At 40.0% G+C, this 23,447-nt stretch overlaps 2 protein-coding genes across 4 annotated transcripts in view; one reads left to right on the top strand and one right to left on the bottom strand.

The window, feature by feature from the left end:
• The window catches only part of fhip1b (FHF complex subunit HOOK interacting protein 1B), a 25,968-nt gene extending 9,594 nt beyond the window's left edge, over positions 1-16,374 (bottom strand). The window contains exons 1-4 of one of the 2 annotated variants that reach the window (XM_063496617.1): positions 16,263-16,374; positions 5,557-6,033; positions 2,949-3,353; positions 1,966-2,196 (exon numbers count right to left, since the gene is read on the bottom strand). In XM_063496617.1, coding sequence (XP_063352687.1) covers positions 1,966-2,196; positions 2,949-3,353; positions 5,557-5,685 — 765 coding nt within the window. In that variant the 5' untranslated portion in view covers positions 5,686-6,033; positions 16,263-16,374. Of the gene's footprint in view, positions 1-1,965; positions 2,197-2,948; positions 3,354-5,556; positions 7,014-16,262 lie in introns of those variants that run through there. The other variant, XM_063496615.1, reaches the window with a different exon arrangement.
• cnga4 (cyclic nucleotide gated channel subunit alpha 4) lies at positions 3,279-23,447 on the top strand. Of its 2 annotated transcripts, none has more exons than XM_063496619.1 (7): positions 3,279-3,366; positions 18,398-18,499; positions 18,604-18,710; positions 18,976-19,559; positions 19,677-19,922; positions 20,158-20,323; positions 22,257-23,447. In XM_063496619.1, the coding sequence occupies exons 1-7, from the start codon at positions 3,320-3,322 to the stop codon at positions 23,051-23,053; spliced, it is 2,049 nt and encodes a 682-aa protein (XP_063352689.1). In that variant the 5' UTR covers positions 3,279-3,319; the 3' UTR covers positions 23,054-23,447. The 2 variants fall into 2 exon arrangements, with proteins under 2 accessions (XP_063352689.1, XP_063352688.1); XM_063496618.1 differs by lacking the exon at positions 3,279-3,366 and adding an exon at positions 17,864-18,015.

The following is a 23,447-nucleotide window of genomic DNA, read 5'->3' as shown; positions in this document are numbered from 1 at the left end:
AGGAGAGGCAGAGAGGTCACAGACGTTGCTGACTGAGTCACCTCCAGGAAGTCAGCAGGTGGCACCTCTCAAATAGGAGTCTATTTCTAAAGTTCTGACTTTTGGAAGTAACAAACAAGCGCTACAAACTACACCAAATTAATGATCAAGAAAATAAGCAGCATTTTCATACAAATATCACCAAGTCACAGCCCTAAAGTAAATGATATACATCCAACCCCTTCCATTAAGACTGTGCTGACTAACGGCTATTATTACTGTCTGCTGCAAATCTCAACTGCTAAAATGAACAGTTTTAAAATATTTTCATCATAATTCAAATAATTGCAGCATGATGGTTCGTACCCTGAGTCCTACTGTTACCAAAAAAAGGTTTAAATGAGCGCCTTCCCAGCACATGCAGACACAGTGGATTCACAGTCTAGCTAAAAGCCCCTCATGTATCTTAGCCTTTTAATAACAGCTGACGACTTTTATGAAAATCCAATATTTATTGCTGCTGCCGTGCACATATAGGATGGAGAAACCTGAACCTGTTAGGCTGACAAAACAGATGCAGACAGTTTGTTAAGCAAACTTCCTCAAAAAGAGCTGTGCACTGACACCAAGGGAGAGGGAGCAAAGACGGGATGTTCTCTGTACTCTGCTTACAAAGTGAGAAAGACTACAATTGTTCCTGTTGTCTAAGAATGTTGAACTAGATCCAAAACTGTCAAGCAGCTGATTATGATGTGTGTGAGTATGCACAGACAGGAAATAGCCAGACTCGGGCAGAGAGGAGCAATTGGTCATTAACGCCACCTCCACTGGATCTTTCAGCTGTAACTAGGTCAGACTGAAGCTGCTGGAAGGAAGATGAGCAGAAAATAGCTGAGTTAGCACCAGAGTATAGAGACCTGAGAGGGAGGGGGGCGGGGGTAGACTACTGACCACAGCATTTAAGTGCTGTATACAGACACACACATCACGCAACACTCGCTCTTATAAAGCAGTATGAAAGCTTAAACATTGCTCTGGGACCAGATTCAGTTAAAGCCGGATCCTGACCAATTCTTGTTCATACATTCAAATGTATGCAGACACATGTTCCCATTACAAAACTGTTAAGCAAATTAAACTAATAGGTTTAAATATGCATCTCAGACTGCATTAAGTATAACATGGCTCTTTAATTACATCTAGTGGCAGCTAAAAGAAATTACAAAAACAAAGCAGACAGGTTTTACTTCAAAACGGAATAAACTTTCCATCTTCAAGTTATGATTGTGTTTCCAAACAGAAAAAAAGGAAAAAAGAAATCACAGTTCAAAAATTATAAAATATCCTTCCTTTGTTTTCATCTTTCTTTTAGGTCTCCTGCTTAAAGAACAAACAGCTATTACTAAAGGGTGCTCCTAAACTCACTGGGAGAGAACTGCATCAGTAAGGAAATTGCATTTCACTAAACAATAAAGTTTCTCCTAAAAACTGCAAACATGTGATGTTGGGTGAGTTTCTGTTTTGTTTTTGTTTTAAATAGGAAGCCTCGAGTTGAGACACACTTGATAGGATGTAGATAAGGATGAATGGTCTGTCAGAGTGCATAGTCATCTCCTTCTCCTTCCATTATCGCACATCATCACTAACGCATCAGAATTAGACAGCCTGCACGCACGCACGTACGCACGCACGCACGCACGCACGCACGCACGCACGCACTCACTCACGCACACACACTTCTCTCTTTCTTAGAAGCAGTGAGGGAAACTAAGTCAAGATCCAACTCTTATAATCTGTCCTTAACCATCACATCAATAAAGAATAGGTCATATTCACCATATAGTATATGGTTTTTATACTCAGAGGTTTTAATTTGAGTCTGGCTTTGACTATACTTCTATCAATCACAAGCCAAATTAGCATTATTATGGTAAAACTGTCTGAAAAAAGAGAGAATGAAGAGTGACTCAAAAGCTCCTCACTCACCGGACAAAAGTAGGAGTTCTCAGCGATGTATCGTGCAACAGCCTCGTGACTGGCTGACGCCGCCATTACAAGCAGTAGTGCATCTCGCGCCTGCTGTCCAATGGCTCCATCTCGGTGGATGAATGGCACAAGCAGGGAAAAGATCAGCAGGTTGGTTGAGCCCTGCTGGGCTGGTGCAGCCCGGAACAACATCTCTAGAACCACCGGCTGTCGGGCCATTGACACACAGATCTGATGGAGGAAAAAAGATTCCCATTAAAGAAAAAGAGTCATGAAACACTATTGAAAAATCTACTTTGGAGGTTAGTTATTATTCCAACTTTAGTACAGAAATGAATCACTAATTACTAATCACTACAAAGGTTTCCTTTTAAATGAAAACAGCAGGTCAGTGCCCCTTTCTGGGGAGTTAAAAACATTTCTGGGAACACCAACAATTATATTACTATTTATTTATGGACCAAATTCACCTGGCTTTTGAAGTGGAACCCCTGCAATTAAATGGTACGTCTTCTGACCAATCAGTAACCTGAGCTGGACTATATTCAGCTAAATTTATTGTTTCGGGGGAGAAAAACGCCACAGCATGTGGTGCTCTCATTTGTTGGTTTCTCAATCAATTGCTGCCGGGCATTCTCATGAAAAAGATTTCAATCAAATTACATTTTAAGATTAGAAAAAAAATCTAACAAACAGCAAACAGCATGCAAACAGTAAATGCAGCAGAAGCAACAGGAAATGAAAAATTACTATAATTCAAATTGTCAGATTTCATAAAGAGCCACAGCTCAGCTAAGGTTTTTAAATAGAACAGCCAATTTTTACAGCCTTCAATTCTCAGTCATCTCACATCCATTCAATTTTAACACAAAAAATAAAACAAAACTTGTTTGTCATTTGTGGGATGTCTACTATCTGTAAAATATATTTTGTTTATAGTGACTGCATACACACACTGGAAAAGACTGTAGGTTTGTATGTACCTGGTTAAGCAACAATACCAGGCTGTTCTCCAGAGCTGAAGGACAGCCGAGTTCTGGGTCAGCACAAGCTCCCAGGAGCCTCAGGAGGGGGTGGAGAATGGCTGTGTGCTGGAGCAGGGGCTGCTGGGACTGACCGATAAGCATCTCAAACAGTTTGAGCAGTGCACCCTGGCTGTCTGGGTCCAAGCCACGGCGAAGGTGCCACTGAACCAGCTTCTCCAGGATATTCTCTGTGACCACAAGCTCCAGTATGGGCCCCATAGGTGGCACGCTGGCGCCGCTCTCTGAGCTCTCAGCAGGACGCTCCTCTGCCAGCAAACATAACATCTGGTCGGTGTTGTTTCTCACTGCCGTAAGGTCATCGCTGGAGGATGAAGTCTCATGCTGCTCCAACACCCAAGATATCTGAGAAAACGAAGTAAGGAGTGTGTTGTAGTTTTATTGCTTTATCCAGTGGGCTTAAGTGATGAAGTGTTTGAGGTCCATGCTAACGGGACCAAACAAGCACAAACACTAGAACTGTAATGGCATGTGTGGGTATTTGTTTATATAACACAATACATACGACTGAATGTTATTCCACATTACAATGTTTCCTCAAGTCATGCAATTCTGCTTCCATGTAACTGGTTCATCCTTTAGTCCAAGAGGAAGAAATTCCCTTAAGGCTCTCCCAAGATATCGAGTCCATTAGCACAAACAGACAGGAAACCCTTAAACTTAATATCTCCAGCCATGGCTATTACTGGCAACAAGGCATACAGGCATATAATACTAAAAACAGGTTAAAATACAACAGTGTATGACATACAAATGCAATTAAAGTGACTATCAGCACCACAACTCAATTATTTTGTAAGATATAAAATGGCCTGTATTTGCACAGCGCTTTATGGTGAGAATATGTGGTCAAACGTGTGTGAGAGCAAAATGATAAGCAGAAGTTTAATTAGTCAGCATGACTACAGCAAGAATGAATTTGCAGATCTGGGCCCATGTTGAACAGATAAGAGCTGCATGTAAGATACTGGATAACAAGTCACGAACTACATTTAGGTGCACTTCTGTGACTCTGTTGCAATGCATTTGCAACATATCCACTTATGGCTGGTGTCTGCTTCTTTTACAGTGGATTATAAATGCATTTCTCCATTATGACAACCGATCGTTTCAAAGAAACAAACTCACTGACAGGATCGGACCTGTATATAGCTTTAGTAAGTCTCGCCAAAGAAGGAGCGGGTTTGCAAAGTGCACACGCCCTGCAATCCCTGGGAAAAACAGAAAATAGATCATTTCTCAGATATCTTTTGTTGCCTCAGATTAATTTCAACCGTCAGGCAATGACAGACCTCTGTAACCTATAAACGTTCAGTAGGTAACTGGACATCAGCCAGCTAGTTTACCTCTCTCACTGACACTGACACAGTGAAGGTGTGAACTTTCACACATTGTGTGAACACATAATCATTCACTAGAACAAAGACAAAGCCTTCAAATCACACCAAAAAGAAAAGAAAGTAGATTAAAAGTAGAAAATTTGAACTATCACAATAAATTGGATTTATTATAATTAACTCACCTGTGAGAGAGAGAACGTTACTTAGGCGCTGAAGAAAATTTAAAAAAGCAGTTTTTAAGTTTGATTCTGTTTTGTGACTGGCAATTTTGAGTTCAGCTTTTCTTGAGTTTTCACTCTGGGTAGGAAAATAATTTGCCGCAAATTGTGAAAATGGGACAATCTTTGTGCAAAATTAACTTTTATGTTTTGGTTCAAACATTGATGCTGTAATCTCTGAGTATCAAGATAAGATTTTTAATTTAAAAAATAACATCAGTACCAATGTAGACCACTGTGGGCAGGGCAGGAACATCGAGTAATTTTTATTATTTATTATTTTGAAGCCACAAAAAGTCGATCACAACGTCTCCTGTGACAAGCACAAACAGCTGCACTAAGTAAGGCTGCTCAAATATAGCAAAAATCATCATCCCAATCCCCAATATAGTTTCGTCTCAATTACTTAACATGGTTATTAGCTAACTTAAAAAATGTCCTTTTAAAGGATATTTATTTGGACTTTAAATACAATTCATAATAAACACAAATTGGTGAGTAAAACAGGGTCATCTGGTAAAGCGTTAAGCAGAGGTATTTTTGACTGCAAAGCCCATCTTGCAAGAGCAACTGGTGCATTGCCTCCACTTTGGTATCTCTCCAGAGGCAGACAGGGGCAAAAACAGCCCCAGGGTCATTTGGGGACCTGCAATGCAGCCACAGCTCAAGCAGCAGAGAGCTAAAGACAGCGTTTGCCAACTTTTAGTAATTCTTCCATGGGTTACATGTGCCTTTTACTTTTTTAAGATGGATTGTTGATCAAGAGATGGGTTCAAGCTTTTAGGGAGGGGTAAAAACACTATACCACTATAAAGGAAAGACAAGAAACAAGAGCTTTGGAAAGAAAAGAAATAGAAAAAACTAAACAATTTTTTTTAAATTTTCAGATGCAAAAAATAAAAATAAAAATCACACATGAAAACATCAGTGTTCTACTGTTTAACAAAAGAAGTGTGTCTGTGTGTGTATGTGTGTGTCTCTTAAGCTCACCTGTCTCCAGTGGTTCTCAAACACCATGAGACAGGTCTCTGGGTCTGCAGTGCAGGGGCTGGAAGGGGCAGCACTCCGGCTCGACCGACTCCCAGAAGCCCGTGGGTTTAATCTGCTCAGCCAGCTCATAGTGAAACCAGCTTAAAGCAGACTAAAGGTCACTAAAACTCAATGACGTTGAGTCTAACAGAAGGCTAAGGAAATTATATGGGAAAACAAAAGGAAAACAAGAAGTGGGAGAGAGGAAAAGAGAAGTGCAAAAAGAAGGGCAGAAAGGGAAGGGAAAGTGTATCACAACAGAGAAGAGGAGAAAGAGGTCGGCTGTGCAGGCTGTCAATCCCGCTCAGTGTACATCTAGGAAAAGCCTGCTGCTGCTGCTGCTGCTACAGAAACTTTGTGACCCTGTCCTCCTCGTAGACCCTGTCATCCAGTCTGAAGCCAACACCACTCCATAGCCGGTCAGGACTGGCAATCTCTCTGTGTGAACAAAAAAACAACAACATTAACATCATATAAACCTGGAATAATAACAGCTTAATTCACAAACTTGCTATTACTAAAAGATCTCATTGCATTTCTCTTAATGTGGACTTGAAACATGACAGAATAACCACTAGATTAGAGTGGCAAGTATGTATGTAAGGCAACATGGATACAAGATTCACTGGGAAGGCTGTGGCTCGGGAGGCAGGGTCCATGGCAGTAAGGTACCCCAGGACCCCACAGATCTTTCAAGAAAGCCAATATACATTCAGAGGAATGACTTCAGGTGGACATTGTTGATAAAATACAGATTTATAAACGACATTATGCATATGGCAAAAACTACAAATCACCTTTCAATGGGATCATATCAGCCACGATGTCATTGAGTATTCAGACCACACATATTACTCTTAAATAAGAATAAATAAAAGCACAGCAATTATCTGAAATGTATGTCATTAATGATTTTGCCCAGTTACACTGAGGTTGAAAAGGTGAGTAGCTCATGGTTGGTGACAAGCTGTTGCATGTGAAGCTTGTAACATTTTGTGGATAAGTTTAGAAAATTATTGCAATGGAAGAAAAGCTAAAAATAGAAAGAGCCACGGTAAATGAATTAAGAGTTTCGGAAAACAAGTTTTAACTACACACCATTTCTATCAGTAACATTTCTGCAGTATCATACTGAAAATGTTGATGTTTTATCACACAAGTCTAAACCTCATAACACCTGCATGGACTGAGCTCATGAAGGAGGGGAAAAGAGATGTTTTTGCTTTCCTTCATTTTCTATTACATCAAAATGCTTTAAAAAAATGTCCATGTTATGAAACCTTGCATTGTTCTTCTTTAAACAGCTGAACATTACACTTAAGAACATCTAGTGCGATTATATAAATATACTATATTCCCAAAACTATTTTGTCATCTGTCTTCACACCCATATGAACTTGAGTGAAATCCCATTCTTAATCGACAGGTTTTTATATGTCATCTGCCCACCATTTGTAGCTATGACAGCTTCAACTCTTGTTGAAGCTGTTGATATGTTACAGTGGTGCCAAAACCCAGGATTGGGGCATGGCGGAACCGCGACCGGGCCAGCCGAGTTCGTGCCTACCTCCGCACCCGTACCCACTTCTTGGGTGGGAGCGGCTAGTGCCCGGCAGGGTGCCTGCACCTGTTCCTGTTCCACGGAGGAGGGCGGCTGAGTAACCTCCACTTACACCACCTGCTCGGCCTGAGCCGATGGAGAGCATGGACAGCGTGAGGGAGACAGCATGCTCACCCAGAGCTGGAGGCTGGCGCCATGGAGAGAGCTGCTCAGCTGGGGCCAGAGGCCAGCATGTGGCCTGGACCCGCCTCATTTTCACCAGAAGCCAGCGTCTCTATTAGAAACGAGTGTAAAAACGACAACTGTAATAAAGTGCGCTGAAAAATGCGAATATGTGGTCAGGTCTGCCATCCATATGCTACAGTGTGCTTATTTGACCATTCTTCCAGAATAAAAGTTGTGAGGTCAGACACTGATGTTGGACAATAGGGCCTGGCTCACAGTCTCTGCTCTAATTCATCCCAAAGGTGTTCTTTTGGGTTGAGTTCAGGTTTTTGTGCAGATCAGTCAAGTTCTTCCACACTCACACTTCCACACCGCTCATCCATTTCTTTATCAACCTTGCTTTGTGCACTGCGACGCAGTCAAGTAGGAACAGCAAGGACCCATCCCCAAAATATTCCCACAAAGTTAGGAGCATGAAATTGTCCAAAATGTCTTGGTATGCAAAACATCAAGATTTCCTTTTACTGGAAGTAAAGGGGGTGAAAAACATCCCCACGCCATAATTCCACCCGTCCGCCACACTTTACATTTGGCACAATGCAGTACGGCAAGTACCGTATTTTTCGGGCTATAAGGCGCACTTAAAATCCTTTCATTTTCTAAAAAAAAAAAAAAAAAAACCACAGTGATTTGTGAAAAAATGAAAATGTACAGCTCTGCTATCACTTCCAACATAAATGAAGACTGAAAACTAAACAGCAGTGACGTTTGTAGGGTTACTGAAGTTGGGCTAGCTGTTATATAATGACGTGTTACGTGATCGCTAGCGACACAGCTATGTTAGCATAACATAAACACAGTGGAGGATGAATGCTAACTTTTTTCCACTCGATCAAAGTTAACGTGAGGTTTCCCGATAGTTTGGGACAAATGCAATCGCATGGCAGGATGCTGTAAACGGACCAAACTTCAGTTAGGAGAACAACTGAGATAATCCATCCACAATACGAGGTTAGTCATTAATATACTGCAACAACATGGGAATAGAGCCGCTGCGAGAGAATTCAACATTAATGAATCAATAGTACAGAATTGGAGGAAGCAAGAAGAATGAGTTGAATAAAGTTTGACTTATCTGACTGTTTTGTTTCACTTAATGCGCCTTATAATCCGGTGCGCCTTATGTATGAAAACAGACCCGTTCATCGACGGTGTGCCTTAAAATGTGGTGCACCTTATGGTCTGAAAAATACGATACCTTTTTCCTGGCAACCACCAAACTCACTCATCCACTAGACTGCCAGATGGAAAAGCGTGATTCGTGGCGCCATTTTCTTTTCTCTATGGTAGCAATTCTGCTTAATTTGTTAAATCCCTTATCAATATCCTTAATCTACAGGGTGGGCCATTTATATGGATACACCGTAATAACATGGGAATGGTTGGTGATAATAAAGTCCTGTTTGTGGCACATTAGTATATGTGAGGGGGCGAACTCCTGAAGATGGGTGGTGACCATGTTGGCCATTTATAAGTCGGCCATCTTGGATACAACTTTTGTTTTTTTCAATAGGAAGAGGGCCATGTGACATATCAAACTTATTGGTAATGTCACAAGAAAAACAATGGTGTGCTTGGTTTCAACGTAACTTTATTCTTTCATGAGTTATTTACAAGTCTCTCTTTGTTCACAGCCATTGACATGTCGAAGAGGTTAACACGTGAGGAGTGGATCGAAATTGTGTTGATATCTGGTGAACGCAGTAACCGGGTCATTGCAGCAGATTTCAATGCAAGACACCCTACGAGACCACCCATCTCCCATGCTACAGTTAGCAAACTGCTTGCTAAGTTTCGTGAAACTGGTTCAGTGTTGGATTTGCCAAAATGTGGACGCAAGAAAACTGTCACTAATGAAGAAACATCAGTGGCTGTCCTAGCTTCATTCAGCAAGAGCCCACAGCGTAGCACTCGCCGCATCTCACTGGAGAGTGGCATTAGTCGAACATCCCTTCGGCAGATATTAGCTACTCACAAATGGCACCCTTACAAACTCCAGCTACTGCAGCATCTCAACGAGGATGACCCAGATCGGCGCACAGAATTTGCAGAATGGGCAAAACAAAAATTGGAACAGGACCCTCAGTTCACGCAGAAGATTTTGTTCAGTGATGAGGCAAACTTTTATGTGAATGGTGAAGTTAACAAACAAAACCACCGCTACTGGTCTGACACTAACCCACACTGGATGGATCCCTCCAAGACTGTTGGAACAACAAAAGTGATGGTTTGGTGTGGTATATGGGGTACAACGATAGTGGGTCCATTCTTCATCAATGGAAACCTCAAGGCCACTGGATATTTGAAATTGCTACATGATGATGTGTTTCCCTCTTTATGCACTGAAGCTGGCACGTTCCCTGAGTTTTTCCAGCAAGATGGTGCACTACCACATTATGGGTGCCAGGTCCGAGCATTCCTAGATGAACAGTTTCCTGGAAAGTGGATTGGTCGTCGTAGGCCAGTTGAATGGCCCCCAAGGTCTCCCGATCTGACCCCCTTAGACTTTTATCTTTGGGGTCATCTGAAGGTATTTGTCTATGGTGTGAAGATACGAGATGTGCAGCACCTGAAACTACGGATACTGGATGCCTGTGCTGGCATTTCTCCTGCGGTGTTGCTATCAGTGGGAGAAGAAGGTGCATTGACAATCCAGCACAATGGGCAGCACATTGAACACATTTTATAAGTGGTCAGAAACTTGTAAGTAACTCATGAAAGAATAAAGTTACGTTGAAACCAAGCACACCATTGTTTTTCTTGTGACATTACCAATAAGTTTGATGTGTCACATGGCCCTCTTCCTATTGAAAAAACAAAAGTTGTATCCAAGATGGCCGACTTCTAAATGGCCACCATGGTCACCACCCATCTTGAGGAGTTTGCCCCCTCACATATACTAATGTGCCACAAACAGGACTTTAATATCACCAACCATTCCCATGTTATTACGGTCTATCCATATAAATGGCCCACCCTGTAAATGTCATTCTGCTGTCTTAAGTCATCCAATAGAAAGAAGCCCTTTCCGTGCTTTTACATGCATGCAAGTAATCAGGTTGTGCTGTATTCGGTTTCCTCAACTGGTTAAGAACAAGAGGTTGAATGGTATAAAATGCACTCCGCCAGTAAGTGGGATATTCGATATTTTCCTTCAGTGCCATCAGAATAGCTCCAAAAATATCTGCCAGGAAGTAGTGCACTTAGTGATTTATTGTAAGGATTAGTGAGAAATAACTGAACAGATGGTTAATGATGGATTTTGCTGCTGGAAGGGAGGGGGGAGGAGGATGTTTGTTCTTTTACTGTTGAGCAAACCTACAGTGCAGAACTTTTGGCTCTCGGACTTAAAGTGTAAATATCAACACTATTGACTCTTGCATATACAGCGCTGTGCAAATGTCTTGACCCACCCCTCATTTCTTTCCATTTTGCTAAGAAAATGACAAATAGGTGCAGCGATTTATTGAAACATCTAAACATACATGGAAATACAGTATATAAAGCAAAAAGAGTTTACAGAATTGTAACAAGCTTGAAAGACAGTGTTTGGCATTACAACCTTTATTCGTCAACATAGCCTGAACCCTCCTGGGCAACTCTTGCATGATTTCTTCAAGTTATCTTCTTCAAGTTATCTTCAGCAATAGTCTTCCAGGCTTCTAGAAGTGCATTCAAGCTTTTCTTTGAGTGCCTTTTAATTAGATCTCTGTCAAGATGATCCCGCATTGCTTGAGAGATGTTGAGGCAGACTCTGGAGGGGTCAGTCCATGACTGATAGTTTTCCATTGTGCGTTTTTCTATCCAGGTATGCTTTTACTGCATTAGCATTGTGTTCGGGATCACTGTTATGCTGAAAAACAAAGTTACTGACAATCACACACAGTCCCAAACCATGCCAGAGCCTCCACAGTGTTTTACAGATGTCTGTAGACCATTACTACGGATTCATGCTAATATTTATGCTTATGATAGTATCAATATAAGGACTCCCAAATGTCAGCATACTGTGAACTAGTGCTGGGCGATATGGAAAAAATATTTATCACGATATGAATTATTTTATATCACGATAACGATATATATCACGATATACCACCTGACCTGTGGTCATCTGAAAAGTATGCAGTCTGTAAACAGCGAGTGGAGAGGGTGCAGTCTTTGTTTTGAGTTACTGTAAAGTATGTCGCAAATCCGGGTGCATGTAAAGCAGCACCATGTTGCTAAACTACAAGACAGTTTCTTTGCGAAAAATATCATTTTTTTATACTTTATTTTCTCTTGCATAAAGTTCAGAGTATGTATAGTGAGAAGACAACACTAATATATTTGCACAGGCTATTTAACCCTTTAAGACCTACCATAGAACCAAGTCCGCCAGAGCTTATCTTTACATTTATTTATTTTGAGTGTCTTCATAGTTTTATTTTTGAGATACACAAATTTTTATATATAAATGAAAATAAATAAATGCAAATTTGCAAAAAAACAGCATGTGCATCAAAATAAACTATTTCCAACAGTGTAATTTGACTTCTAAGCATCCCAGAAACGATACAGAAGAGCATAAAGTCAAACATGACTTTTAAAAACACCAACATAGACTTTGAAGCTTAAAAAACTACATTTTCCGCGAAAGTGACGTCACTTCCGGTTTCGGACAGGTAATGGCGGACATGCGATAGTTGCGCTGACTTATATTCCAACTAGGAAGTGTTATGAACAGCTGATGGGATCGGCAAAGCCTGTTTCTGGAATATTATGTTTTTGTTGCTGGAAGTGCTTTTTATGCAATTTTTGCAAAGCTATATGTGGAAGAAAACCGTGACCTAGGGCAAGCTAATGGAATAAGATGCAAGTACAACCCCTACGGTTTCATATGCAAAAAAAAAAAACATTATTGCACTACCTTACGTGGTTACAGTTCTACAGGGATTTAAAAATAGTTAGGGAAAACGGAGTGAGCCTGCTCTGACCAGTTGTAAAGGGTTATTGATATATTTTATGTAATAATTTGTAAAATTCGGGTTAGAAACGATAGAAGACAAATGGCACGATAGACACTTTTCTATCGTCCACACGATATATATCGTCATATCGCCCAGCACTACTGTGAACTGCAATCACCATTAAAAAAAATTGTTCTGGGTTTTGTTTTGTTTTTATTATATATGTGAGCAAAAATATCGCTGTTGCAAATTTCCTTGAAAAATTGTTATATAATGTTGAGACTACATTGAGCACCCCTAACAACAATTTGACCAAAACTCCAAATTTGGATTCATCGCTCCATCAGATCTGTTGCCATACATTTTCAGTCCTGTTCTTGTGTAATTGATATACCTTAGTGTTCTCTCCCCCTTTCCCTTCCTTAGGAATAACTTCTTGACAGCCACCTTTCCACTGAGACCATTTCTGATGAGGCTTCAGCAAACAGTAGATGTATCAACTGAAGCGCCAGATGCATCACTCAGGTCCTGTGTTAGGTCTTTGGATACCCCCACCCCCTCCACCACCATTTATAATGACTTACTGTTCATTTTCTGCAGATAGTTAAGCTGTTCCTCCAGATGTCCAGTGCATTTGACACATTTACCAAGCCAACATATGCTAAGTTTTCAACCAATAGCTCTTCTGAAATCTCCTTGTTGGTGCAAAAAATGCTATACCTGTTGAACTGTGTTATCATTGGCACTTTTCATAGATTCAGCTCTGGAAATTGGAACAGATTATGTGTTTATGTGACAAGCTGCTAGTAATAAAGTAACAATTTTATTCCCCCCCCCCCCCCCCCCCCCCATTGTTTTTGGTGTGTAACACTAGTTTATCCTTTGAGTTAAGTGCTTTGTTTAATCCTTGAATGGTCTGGACTGAAAAAAGGTGAAAAAGCAGCCAAAGTCCAAAGAAAAACTTCAAAAGATCTTAAGAAAGTCTGACTCCTTGGAAGCAAAATGTAAAGAAATGAATCCTGGCTCAAGACTTTTGCACAGTACTGTATGTATTTCCTATGGATACTTCCCTTAGGCTTGATAAATTAGTAAGTTCACTTTAACTGAGATACATAAATGTTAAAGTAGATTTCAAACATTTGTTATTGTGGCCACATGATGTGGACCAACATCACATGAACTGGACTTGGATCACACGCAAGTAAGAGGTCTACCAACGTCATGCTCAACTTCCCTAAATCAATAAGGCTCAAATGCTTCTCTTTTTTTTCCCTTCGCTCCGCTGATACAAAGTATTTACACACAAACAACAATGGAAAAGATGGGTTACTATAGTCCATACTTTTTTAATGATTCACTGTTCCTTAACATCTGATTCAAACTTAATGACACTGCTTGAAAACTGCTTCAAATGCATAAATTCATGACGAGAATAAAAATAAGATGATTATCTTACGCACCAGCATTTCAAAACTTTCTGACCCCGATGTGCAGGAAGTAGAAAATACAGTATATGGCCATTCAGCTTTAGTTTTATTTCAGGTCACACAGAATCATAAAATGTTTCAAAGTTCAACTAGACATTCCACTGGAGGGAGGCTGCCTTCATAAAGAGAAGTATTTGTCAAAGCTTAGTCATGAAGAACACCAAAGCAGTCTTGACTGCTACAGTCTCATAATGCAAAGTCTAAAGGTCAAGACCTATTTTAGACTGACTAAAAGTATTTATGTGAAAAACTTAGAGCCACCCCTGCCTTAACCAGAAATTCTCCATGTCTACTCATATCCACGAGGACTGATGATAGTTACTGATAACATCTGTGACACAAGCAGTGAGCAATCATAGTCAAGACACGATGACTTAAGGATGTCAGCGGCAACACAACAGTACTTTTTGTTGGTTTAAGTACCAGTGGTTCTGTAGGTGGTGTATGTGCCAAGACAGCAATTCATCTGGAACTGAAAAGGGCGGCATACACCTACAAGTGTTTTTTCTCTATCCTTACATGCTGAAGAAGAAGAGGAAGGATGTCAAAGAGTCATAAACAATATAAAAGATGGATGTAGCTTCCATGTGGCCAAAATTAAGCCAATATGGGAGGCCTTAAAAATGCATTCTATCTGAAGGCCACCAGATGGCGATAGCTGTGGTTGAAAAAAGACTTCCAGTCCCGTAGAAGACTACACAAAAACGGCTTTCTGTCTCAACAGTGTAAACAGTTTGCTGATAAGTTTATGGGGTCAGTTATACATTTAGGTTAAAATAAAGTCCTGTTCATACCGTATTTCAAAGATGGAGGCCTGTCCATGCCACAAAACTGCACACTCACTAGATAATGACTTGTGACTGACAAGTTGTTAGCCACACAATTTCACAGTCAGACCAGCCCTTCCTCATCATCTGGGGTTTTGTTTGTTTTTTTTGTCATTTTGCAACCAAGGTGGCAATGGCAGAAACACTCATCTTGAATCTTTAAAACAAACACTGAGGTTATGTTGTAGTAGCTGTGACGATCGACTTGTTGATTACATGATAAGGTTGTAATAAGCTTGGGTTACAGGACAGCTGGAACAGGGTTTTATGGAACAAAAAAGAAAACGATTAGTCATTGTTTATCAACTTTCCTGCAATGTACTAACTAGTTAACAACTTATAATTAAACAACCGCTTGACTCTTCCTCATCAGCGGCTCAGCTATGATGCACACTCGTGCCTCTGCCACTGCTTTTTCTGCAAAAAGCATCAGCGCATATCAGAAAAACATATAGTCCCATATCTTTAACTATGACAGGCAAATATCATTAAATCAATACATGAATCAGGCTGTAGAAACAAAAGAATATTTTCAGTCTGCAACCACCATCGTTTTTTTCTGTATAATAATATATGAAATAATATATGAACGTGGTTTTCCTGTGAATAATCCAAAGCTATTCTAACAGTGCAGACTAACTAATAAGACACCTGGAGGAGCGTATACTTATTTTCTAATACTGATTCATCTGTTTTTTTTAAATCACATATTTCCTGCCCCAAGGTTGCACACTTATATTAACTCCTCTCTAGATCAAATTTAAGTAATCATCCAACACTGAAGCTATAGCACCAGTAAATGTTCACGTCTGGGACGCTAAATCGAGCAGAATCTGGTACATTTTGCTTGAAAATAACCCAAAAAGCTAAAAACTGAAGTCGTTACCGATGCTCTTCTCTTTATCTGAAAACCGCAATTTTATTCTTACTCTTGGAAGGCTGAAAGATGTGTCTGAAAAGAGTTACAAGTTAACTTTCTGTTAAGATGGTGAAATTATTATCTAAACCCAGTGAATAAAGATAAACAAGAGTGTACCTTTTCAAACAGACAAATTTAAGTGATTAATGAACAAGGCTTTTATATTCAACCATGATTTAATCTGTTGATGTGATATGCATTTATGTGGCTTATTCGAGATCGGTGATCTACTAGTTATTCTGGGCACAGAAGTGACAGGTTATTAGAGTTGTGTAGTTATAATTCCAAAGTCCAACACAGTCCACAGATCTAATTCAAAGTTCACAGGTAAGATCACAACATAAATCATCAATCACTGCAGTATTGGGGGGTCATGTGTCCCGTTCAATCTGACAGACTGCTAGAGCATATACAGTGCACACATCAAATACTACGCCCTTTCCCCTAAACCGGTTAGTTTGTCATGACTTAGCAGCACTTGAGCTTTTCTGCACTACATCTCACTCCAGCCAGCCGAGGCTCCTTACGCTGTGGTTCGACAGAAAACAACAATGTATTTCAAATGCAAGACGGAGGACCAAGCTAATTGACACTGCAAATATAATCAGCTACCTTAGAAATGCCAGCAACGCATATAGTTAATTTATCTATTTGTCGTGCTGTTGAACTTCACTATGAGGTCATCGAGAATCTGCCTACCTTGTGTGAGTCTCAACAGTTGCTGCGAGGTGGTGTTTTCCTTGGGCAGCTACCTGCTAGCTGGCTGCTAGTAAGTTAGCGCTGGTATGCTGCTAGCGACTAGCTGCTGATGAATTCCACAATGTCAGAGCAGTAAGCGATTACAAGATAGGAGGCGACCAAAAGACAACCGGCAAGACAGACCACAGTGAGTCGGGGACGCTAAGAAATTAACCACTCCTTCACTGAGGCTGCTGTGCATCCTGTTAGCAACAGATAAACATCCCATTTGACGGTTTCTCAAACACTCTTCGCTTTCCCGCAGCCATCTTACTTTAACTCCGCCCACACGTCTTCTCTGACTCACAGCGACGCTGCCTCGCACAGCTGTATGAGGGCTTTAAAGTGCCCAGATTATACACACTGCGTGCTAAACACAATGCACAAAGCTGAAACTTGTGAAAAATTGCTTGGCACCATTTTTGACCTTGGAGTTAGTTTGCAGTCCTCACCTCTAAGTCGGATAACTGTTTTTATCAGTGGACCTGAAAGCTCCAGTTAATGCACCTTCAGAAAAGCCATGCAAATAAACTAAGCACAGGCAAATAAGGAGAGCTTATCTAAACGTAAAGACCCGCAGCAGTCAAATAAAACAGCGTAGCTTAAACATGGAAACATGGAAAGCAAATCCACATAGCAAATACAGAAATGTATGGAAGTTTTTACCACTGGGGAAAAAGAAAAACCATTCATAAGTGTTAATTTTGTATTATTATGTCAACATTTTAAGTTGAGTATTTCAAAATTTATTTCACTCCAATTATATTGTAGGCTAAAGACTTTACAATATTAGAAGAAGATGCCAAAAATTAAACAATCTCAATAATCACGTCAAATTTAAGATAATAAACCAGAATTCTGACTTGTGGGTGGTGAAAAATGTATTTTCACAACAAGCAGCTGCCGATATACCGCTTCATATTCTGTCCTACAATTGTTTGTTTTGGTTTGGTTTCTGCATTTGTAGCTGCGGAGTGCTCAGACATCAGATTCATCAGCAAAGCAGTTAAAATCAGGAAAATACACTGGTTATCAAATAGTACATTTAACATTTGGTCAGAAGAGCTGAGATGTTTTCATGTAACGTTCAATTAACCTCCTGAGATGTAAATTATTTCACTCGTCAGTGTTTTCAATTCATGTTTTTCAATTTCACATCCTGAGCTAAAATTGTCACGCTGAAACATTTAAATATTAAAGAAGGGGATATTAAAAAAATCCATACCTTATTGTGTCTGTCTTGTATGTGCAAAATGTGGTATTCATTTATTGACAGACAGTGACATCTTCTCTGTAGTTTGGGCTCTATAATCTTGTCAGTGTTTGCTGTGTCTGAATTTTAAAGAGAAAGCCTGCTCTGGTTTTCCAAGAGAGTTAAGAATTCCCAGAAGACACATGACATCTGTTATGGTTTCCCTCCATAGAGACCAGCATCACCAGGCAGTGATCAGGTAGACCTGGGTTGTTGTTAGGTGGACTCCACAGTGGTGCCTGTGTGTTCCTCTTCATCATGAGCAGTACTTGGCTAAAAAATACGTTAATTTAAGGCCGATGTTTGGAAAATGGATATAACAGGTGATGTTAGTATCAGAGGGAACCGATGGCAGAGGCTGTTTAGGCGGCAACAGGGGCAGAAAGCCAGTGTGGAAGGACAAGATGGTGTCAAGGATAAGGGAAAACATAACACTTTCCTGGGCATAATTTTGAAATTTAAGTAAGTATCATTGATTAAGCTGAATCTTTTTGCAAAAAGAAAAGTGCAGCTGTGATACAACAACAACAACAAGGCTGTTATTCAGTTAGGCAGCTAGAGATGTAGAATGACAACATGTTTCTAATTATTAAGATTTAAAACATTTGACCTGTTTGAGATAATAAACACAAATTAGATCAGATATAATATCATTTATTCATGACAAGAGTCTTTCATTGTTTGTTTGGGCTCCTGTTTTGGCAAATATTTCACAGTGAAAAATCCTAATAAATTTTCCTGTCACAAGTAATGCTTTGGATAAAATATGACTATGACAAGTCTCGAATCATAATATTTATGTGACTCTGTTCTTCTCTTCTTTCACTTCTTCAACATTTCTCAGCTGGAACGAGTTCATTGTTGATCCAGCTGAGCAGTTTTATTATGTCTGGATACAGGTCATGACACTACCCATCGTTTACAACTGGGTAATCATCATTTTGAGGTAAATTAGTGCAGTGTGGTATGTTTGCAAATGGTAATCATTCCTAAGCATATAACAACAGTGCATGATAGGACATTTTCTGAAGCAATGCTTGTGTTTTTCAGGACTTGTTTCACTATGATAGCACTGAGCTACCTCCCTGTGTGGCTTACTCTGGACTATGTGTCAGACCTCATGTATATGATTGATATGATCATCACTCTTCACACTGGTAATTCTGTCGGTTTACAGTGGGAGTTCAAATTCCAACGTACTTTTGTCACGTGCAAGTTTTACATAACCCTTTATCATATTAAATGTGACAGTCTTTTTTCCCTAGCTGCTTTCTATTCATGTGGCAGCTATAGCTATGGCTATAATGAGGAAAAGTCATTTGGATGCTTTCTAATAGTTAGAGCCAACCTGTGTATTGATAAATTATATCACTATATGATGAGTATTCTGGGCTTCATTAAACACTGTTTTTGCCTCTTCAGGTTACTTGGATCAGGGCATCCTGGTCAAAGACCTGATTCAGTTGAGGAAGCGCTACCTGCGCTCTAAACATTTCCTCTGGGACCTGGCTTCCATTCTTCCTTTCGACTTCCTGTATTTTGCATTCGGCATCCAAACTCCTCTGGTCAGAATCAACCGCCTTTTGCGTATCCCACGACTCAACGAGGCCTTGGATCGCATGGAGACAAGAACCTCCTACCCCAACACCTTCCGCATCGCCAAGCTCATGATCTACATCTTTGTGCTTATCCACTGGAATACCTGTCTGTACTTTGCGCTGTCCAGCAACCTCGGCTTTGGAAGTGATCTTTGGGTCTACCCTAATATCACCGACACAGAGTTTGGCTCCATGCGACGTCAGTACTTTTACTGCTTCTGGTTTTCCTCACAGATTTTAACCACGGTGGGAGACATCCCCCAGCCAGAAAGGGAAGAGGAGTTCTTGTTTATGATCGCAGACTTGCTCATTGCTGTGTTGGTGTTTGCGTCAATTGTTGGCAATGTCGGTAATGTCATCACAAGCCTAAGAGATCGCGATAACGTCTTCTTCCCTAACCATGAGCTGGTAAGCTGATGGAAGAGCCAAGCTTACTGAAAAGGAATTTTAATAACGAAGATTGTGTCTGATAGCTTTCTTTAGCTAACATTTATAGAAAATCAAGTTTTTCTTTCCTTCTTTCAGGTAAAGGCATACCTGCGTAGTCATCACATTAGCAAGGAGCTTCGAGAGCGTATCAATAACTGGTACCAGCATCTTTATATCAACAAGAAGATCATGCGAGAAAATGAAATCCTGGAGCAGCTGCCTCTACATATGAGGACGGAGATTGCGGTCAGCGTTCATCTTCGCACACTCTCCAAAGTCACCATCTTCCAGAACTGCGACAGAAGTCTGCTGGAGGAGCTGGTTCTCAAACTAACACCTCAGGTCAGAAAGCTGACAAAGCTGTGTTTGTGTTTGTAACTTATAGTCACTAATTTGTTTATAGAGCACACAACTAAACTGAATGGCACCTGCTCTCTGTGGAATGTGGTTCAGTAGCTTATTGTTATCTTGCAGATCCGAATTTAACGCTGTTGTTGTTTTACCTTGGCAATGCTTTTGGAATAAAACAATACTTTGAGGCTGATGAAGTCTCAGCTGCTCTTTATTTATCTTGTAGGTGTTCAGTCCTGGAGAGTACGTCTGCAGGAAAGGAGATGTGGGCCATGAAATGTACATCATCAAAGAAGGAAAATTGGCAGTTGTGGCAGATGATGGGGTTACAGAATTTGCTGTGCTGAGTGATGGGAATTTCTTTGGGGAAATTAGTATCCTTAACATCAAAGGTATGTTAAGTGATTTGGGCATGCTCTTACAAGTGAATTTGTTTAGCTGGTGAAGAGACACACGGACAAGAAGCAGGCCAGCTCTTTTTCTTCAGTTGTCTAAAAAATAAAACCAAGACTTAGTCTCAACAATGGTAAAAGTATTCTTCCAGACTATTAGAGATGCTTGAAACAGACAGGTATTCTCTATAAAAGGAGGAAACATGATTTCTGCACATTTAAAGTGAAGAATTACGACTAAAATACCAATTATACTAAGAGTTTTTTAATTGTAGTACAGCTGAAATTTAAGGTGGAACCTATAATTCTGTTCAGAGTTTTCACAAGAAGATGACACAGATGAAAGAAAATTGCTTCTGAAGGCATCTAAAAGTGTATAATTGGATTCTGGAATGTTGGTGTATGAAGAAAGCAAACACGTTTAATTTCACGTGGTTGTGCTGAATTACAGTTTTTACAAATTTGCAAAAATCTGTAGAAATGTCCATAACACCATAACATACATACAACCCCAGGTCCAAAAAAGTTGGGACATGGCGTAAAAGTCAATGTAAATCCCCATATTGTATATCGAATAGAATATAGAGAATGTATCCTGTTTAACCTGAGAAAATGCAACATTTTAAGAAAGACTTTAGCTCATTTTGAATTTGATAGCAGCAATACATCTATAAAGTTGGGACAGGGCCATGTTTGACACTCTGTAACATCCCTCTTCTGTTAACGACAGTCTATAAACATCTGGGAACTGAGGAGACCAGATATAGATGATAAGATTTTCAAAGGGTCCACAATTTTATGCTAACATCATTTTGAAACGCTATTGTGAATAGAATATTGGTTTATAAGATTTACAAATTATTATATTCTGTTTTTTTATTTACAGTTTAAACTTTTTGGTATGTGCAAAGGTATTTTTGGGAGCATCTATAATTCCTACTCTATGATTGGTTTAGTTGAAGCTGTCAGTTGGATTTTTCTTTTTTTCACATTCAAAACTTATTATGGACTTGGATGATTATCACTACTTTCTTTTACTATTTTTCTTTATTTGTTTCCTTTATATACTACTACACACTGATGAAGACAACTGTATATCAGGTGGCTATTTTTTAACTGCAGTCCCTTGGAATTTGCTTTGAAGACTGGTGTCCAGTCACGTAGGAACAGGAAGGACCCATCCCCAAAATATTCCCACAGAGTTGGGAGCATGAAATTGTCCAAAATATTTTTGTATGCTGAAGCATTAAGAGTTTCTTTCACTCGAGCTAAGTGCTGAGTCCAACTCCTGAGAAACAACTCAACACCACAATCCCCACTCCACTAAACTTTACACTTGGAACAGTGCACTCAGACAAGTACTGTTCCCCTGGCAACTGCCAAAAACAGATGGAGAAGCATAATACGCCACTTTATAGAACACATCTTCACTGCTCTAGGATCTAGTGGTGCATGTTTTACACCACTGCATCCAAGACTTGATGATGATGTAAGGTTTGGATGCAGCAGCTCGGCCATAGAACCCATTCCACATTGCATCTACATCTACATTGCATTGAGGAAATTTCACAACTGGACTTGTTGCACTGGTGGTATTCTATCACGGTACCATGCTGGAATTCACTGAGCTGCTGAGAGCAACAAATTCTTTGACAAATGTTTGTAGAAGCATTCTGCATGCCTAGATGTTTGATATTATACACCTGTGGCTGTGGAAGTGATTGGAACATCTGAATTCAATGATTTGCATGGATTGCAATATAGTGTATATAGTGTATAGTGTATATTCAATTAACCTTATTTCCTAAGACCAAAACAAGAATGATTGGCTGGTTTTAAAAGTCTTGAATAAACCAACAAATGTCGGTAACATCCTTAAATATTTTTAGGTGTGTCAGGTTTTTTACAGAAATATCATTCTCTTTTATTACAGGTAACAAGTCAGGCAACCGCAGGACTGCCAACATCCGAAGCATTGGGTACTCTGATCTCTTCAGCTTGTCCAAAGAAGACCTGACAGATGTATTATCGGAGTTCCCTGCAGCCAAACGTCACCTGGAGGAGAAAGGCCGACAGATCCTCACTAAAATGGGCATGTTGGAGGAGAGTGGGGAGAAAGAGGAAGGGGAGGGAGAGAAAGTGGAAACCAAGATAAAAAGACTAGAGAGCAACTTGGAGGTTCTGCAAACTAAATTAGCTCGACTAATGATGGAATTGGAATCGAGCAACCGCAAAATGCAGGCCAGGGTGGTGCAGCTGGAGCTGGAAGTTTCAGAATTGGAGACTCAGCTGCCAGAAGATGATGGAGAGAGAGACAGAACACCGGGAAGAGGGCAAGGTGTGGGTAGGGAGGCTGAATGGGAGCGAGAGGAGGCAGAGGGAGAGGAGGAGGAAGAAGAAGGCTCATATATGAAGGGGGAAAAACAGGGACATGGAGATGATAGTAATGATGTCACCAAAGAGGGAGATGGTGAGAGCACTAAAAGTACAAAGGAAGATGCTGAAAGGGTGGTAGAGGGAGATAAATGTGGGCCGAAAAACCCAGATAATCAAGGAGATAAAAGTGAAGATGATGGAGAGAAGATCCAAGGAGATGACAGACCTGAGAAAGGAGATGGAGCTGAGATTGAACCTGAAAATGGGAAAGAAGCGAAAAGTGGAAAGAGAGAATCTGAGGAAGGGAAAGAACATAGAGAGGAAAAGGATAAGGGGAAGAAAGCTGAAAGGTAGAAGAAATGAACAAAAAACTAAGAAAAAAAATGAAAAGAAATGTGAACTGTGTTTTTCCCATATGCGTTTGACTTTTTTATACTAACAAATATTTTTAAAAAACTTAAATTATCAGGAAACGCTGCAGTGGATATTTGTTTCCCTAGATGGCAGCATTGCATTCCTCCCTTCTAAGTCATCATCAAGAAAATCAAGGTGTTAACCCCCCCTCCCTTTAGTATATTTATACAGTTTTCAATAAAATAGTCTTATTAGTTTGGTTTCTTTGTTTGTTTCTTTTTAATTCATTAATTTGCAATATACATGACATGTTGTCAAAGGTGTGTTCACTTTGATCCTTTTAATATGTATTGGTTACTGACAGCAGATTCCAATATTTTAAATAAAACATTTA

This window comes from Pelmatolapia mariae, linkage group LG16_19 (genome assembly GCF_036321145.2).
Source record: "Pelmatolapia mariae isolate MD_Pm_ZW linkage group LG16_19, Pm_UMD_F_2, whole genome shotgun sequence".
In the NCBI taxonomy this organism is placed as follows: Eukaryota; Metazoa; Chordata; class Actinopteri; order Cichliformes; family Cichlidae; genus Pelmatolapia; species Pelmatolapia mariae.
The sequence above is the reverse complement of the archived record's forward strand: the minus strand, read 5'-3'. Positions and strand labels throughout refer to the sequence as shown.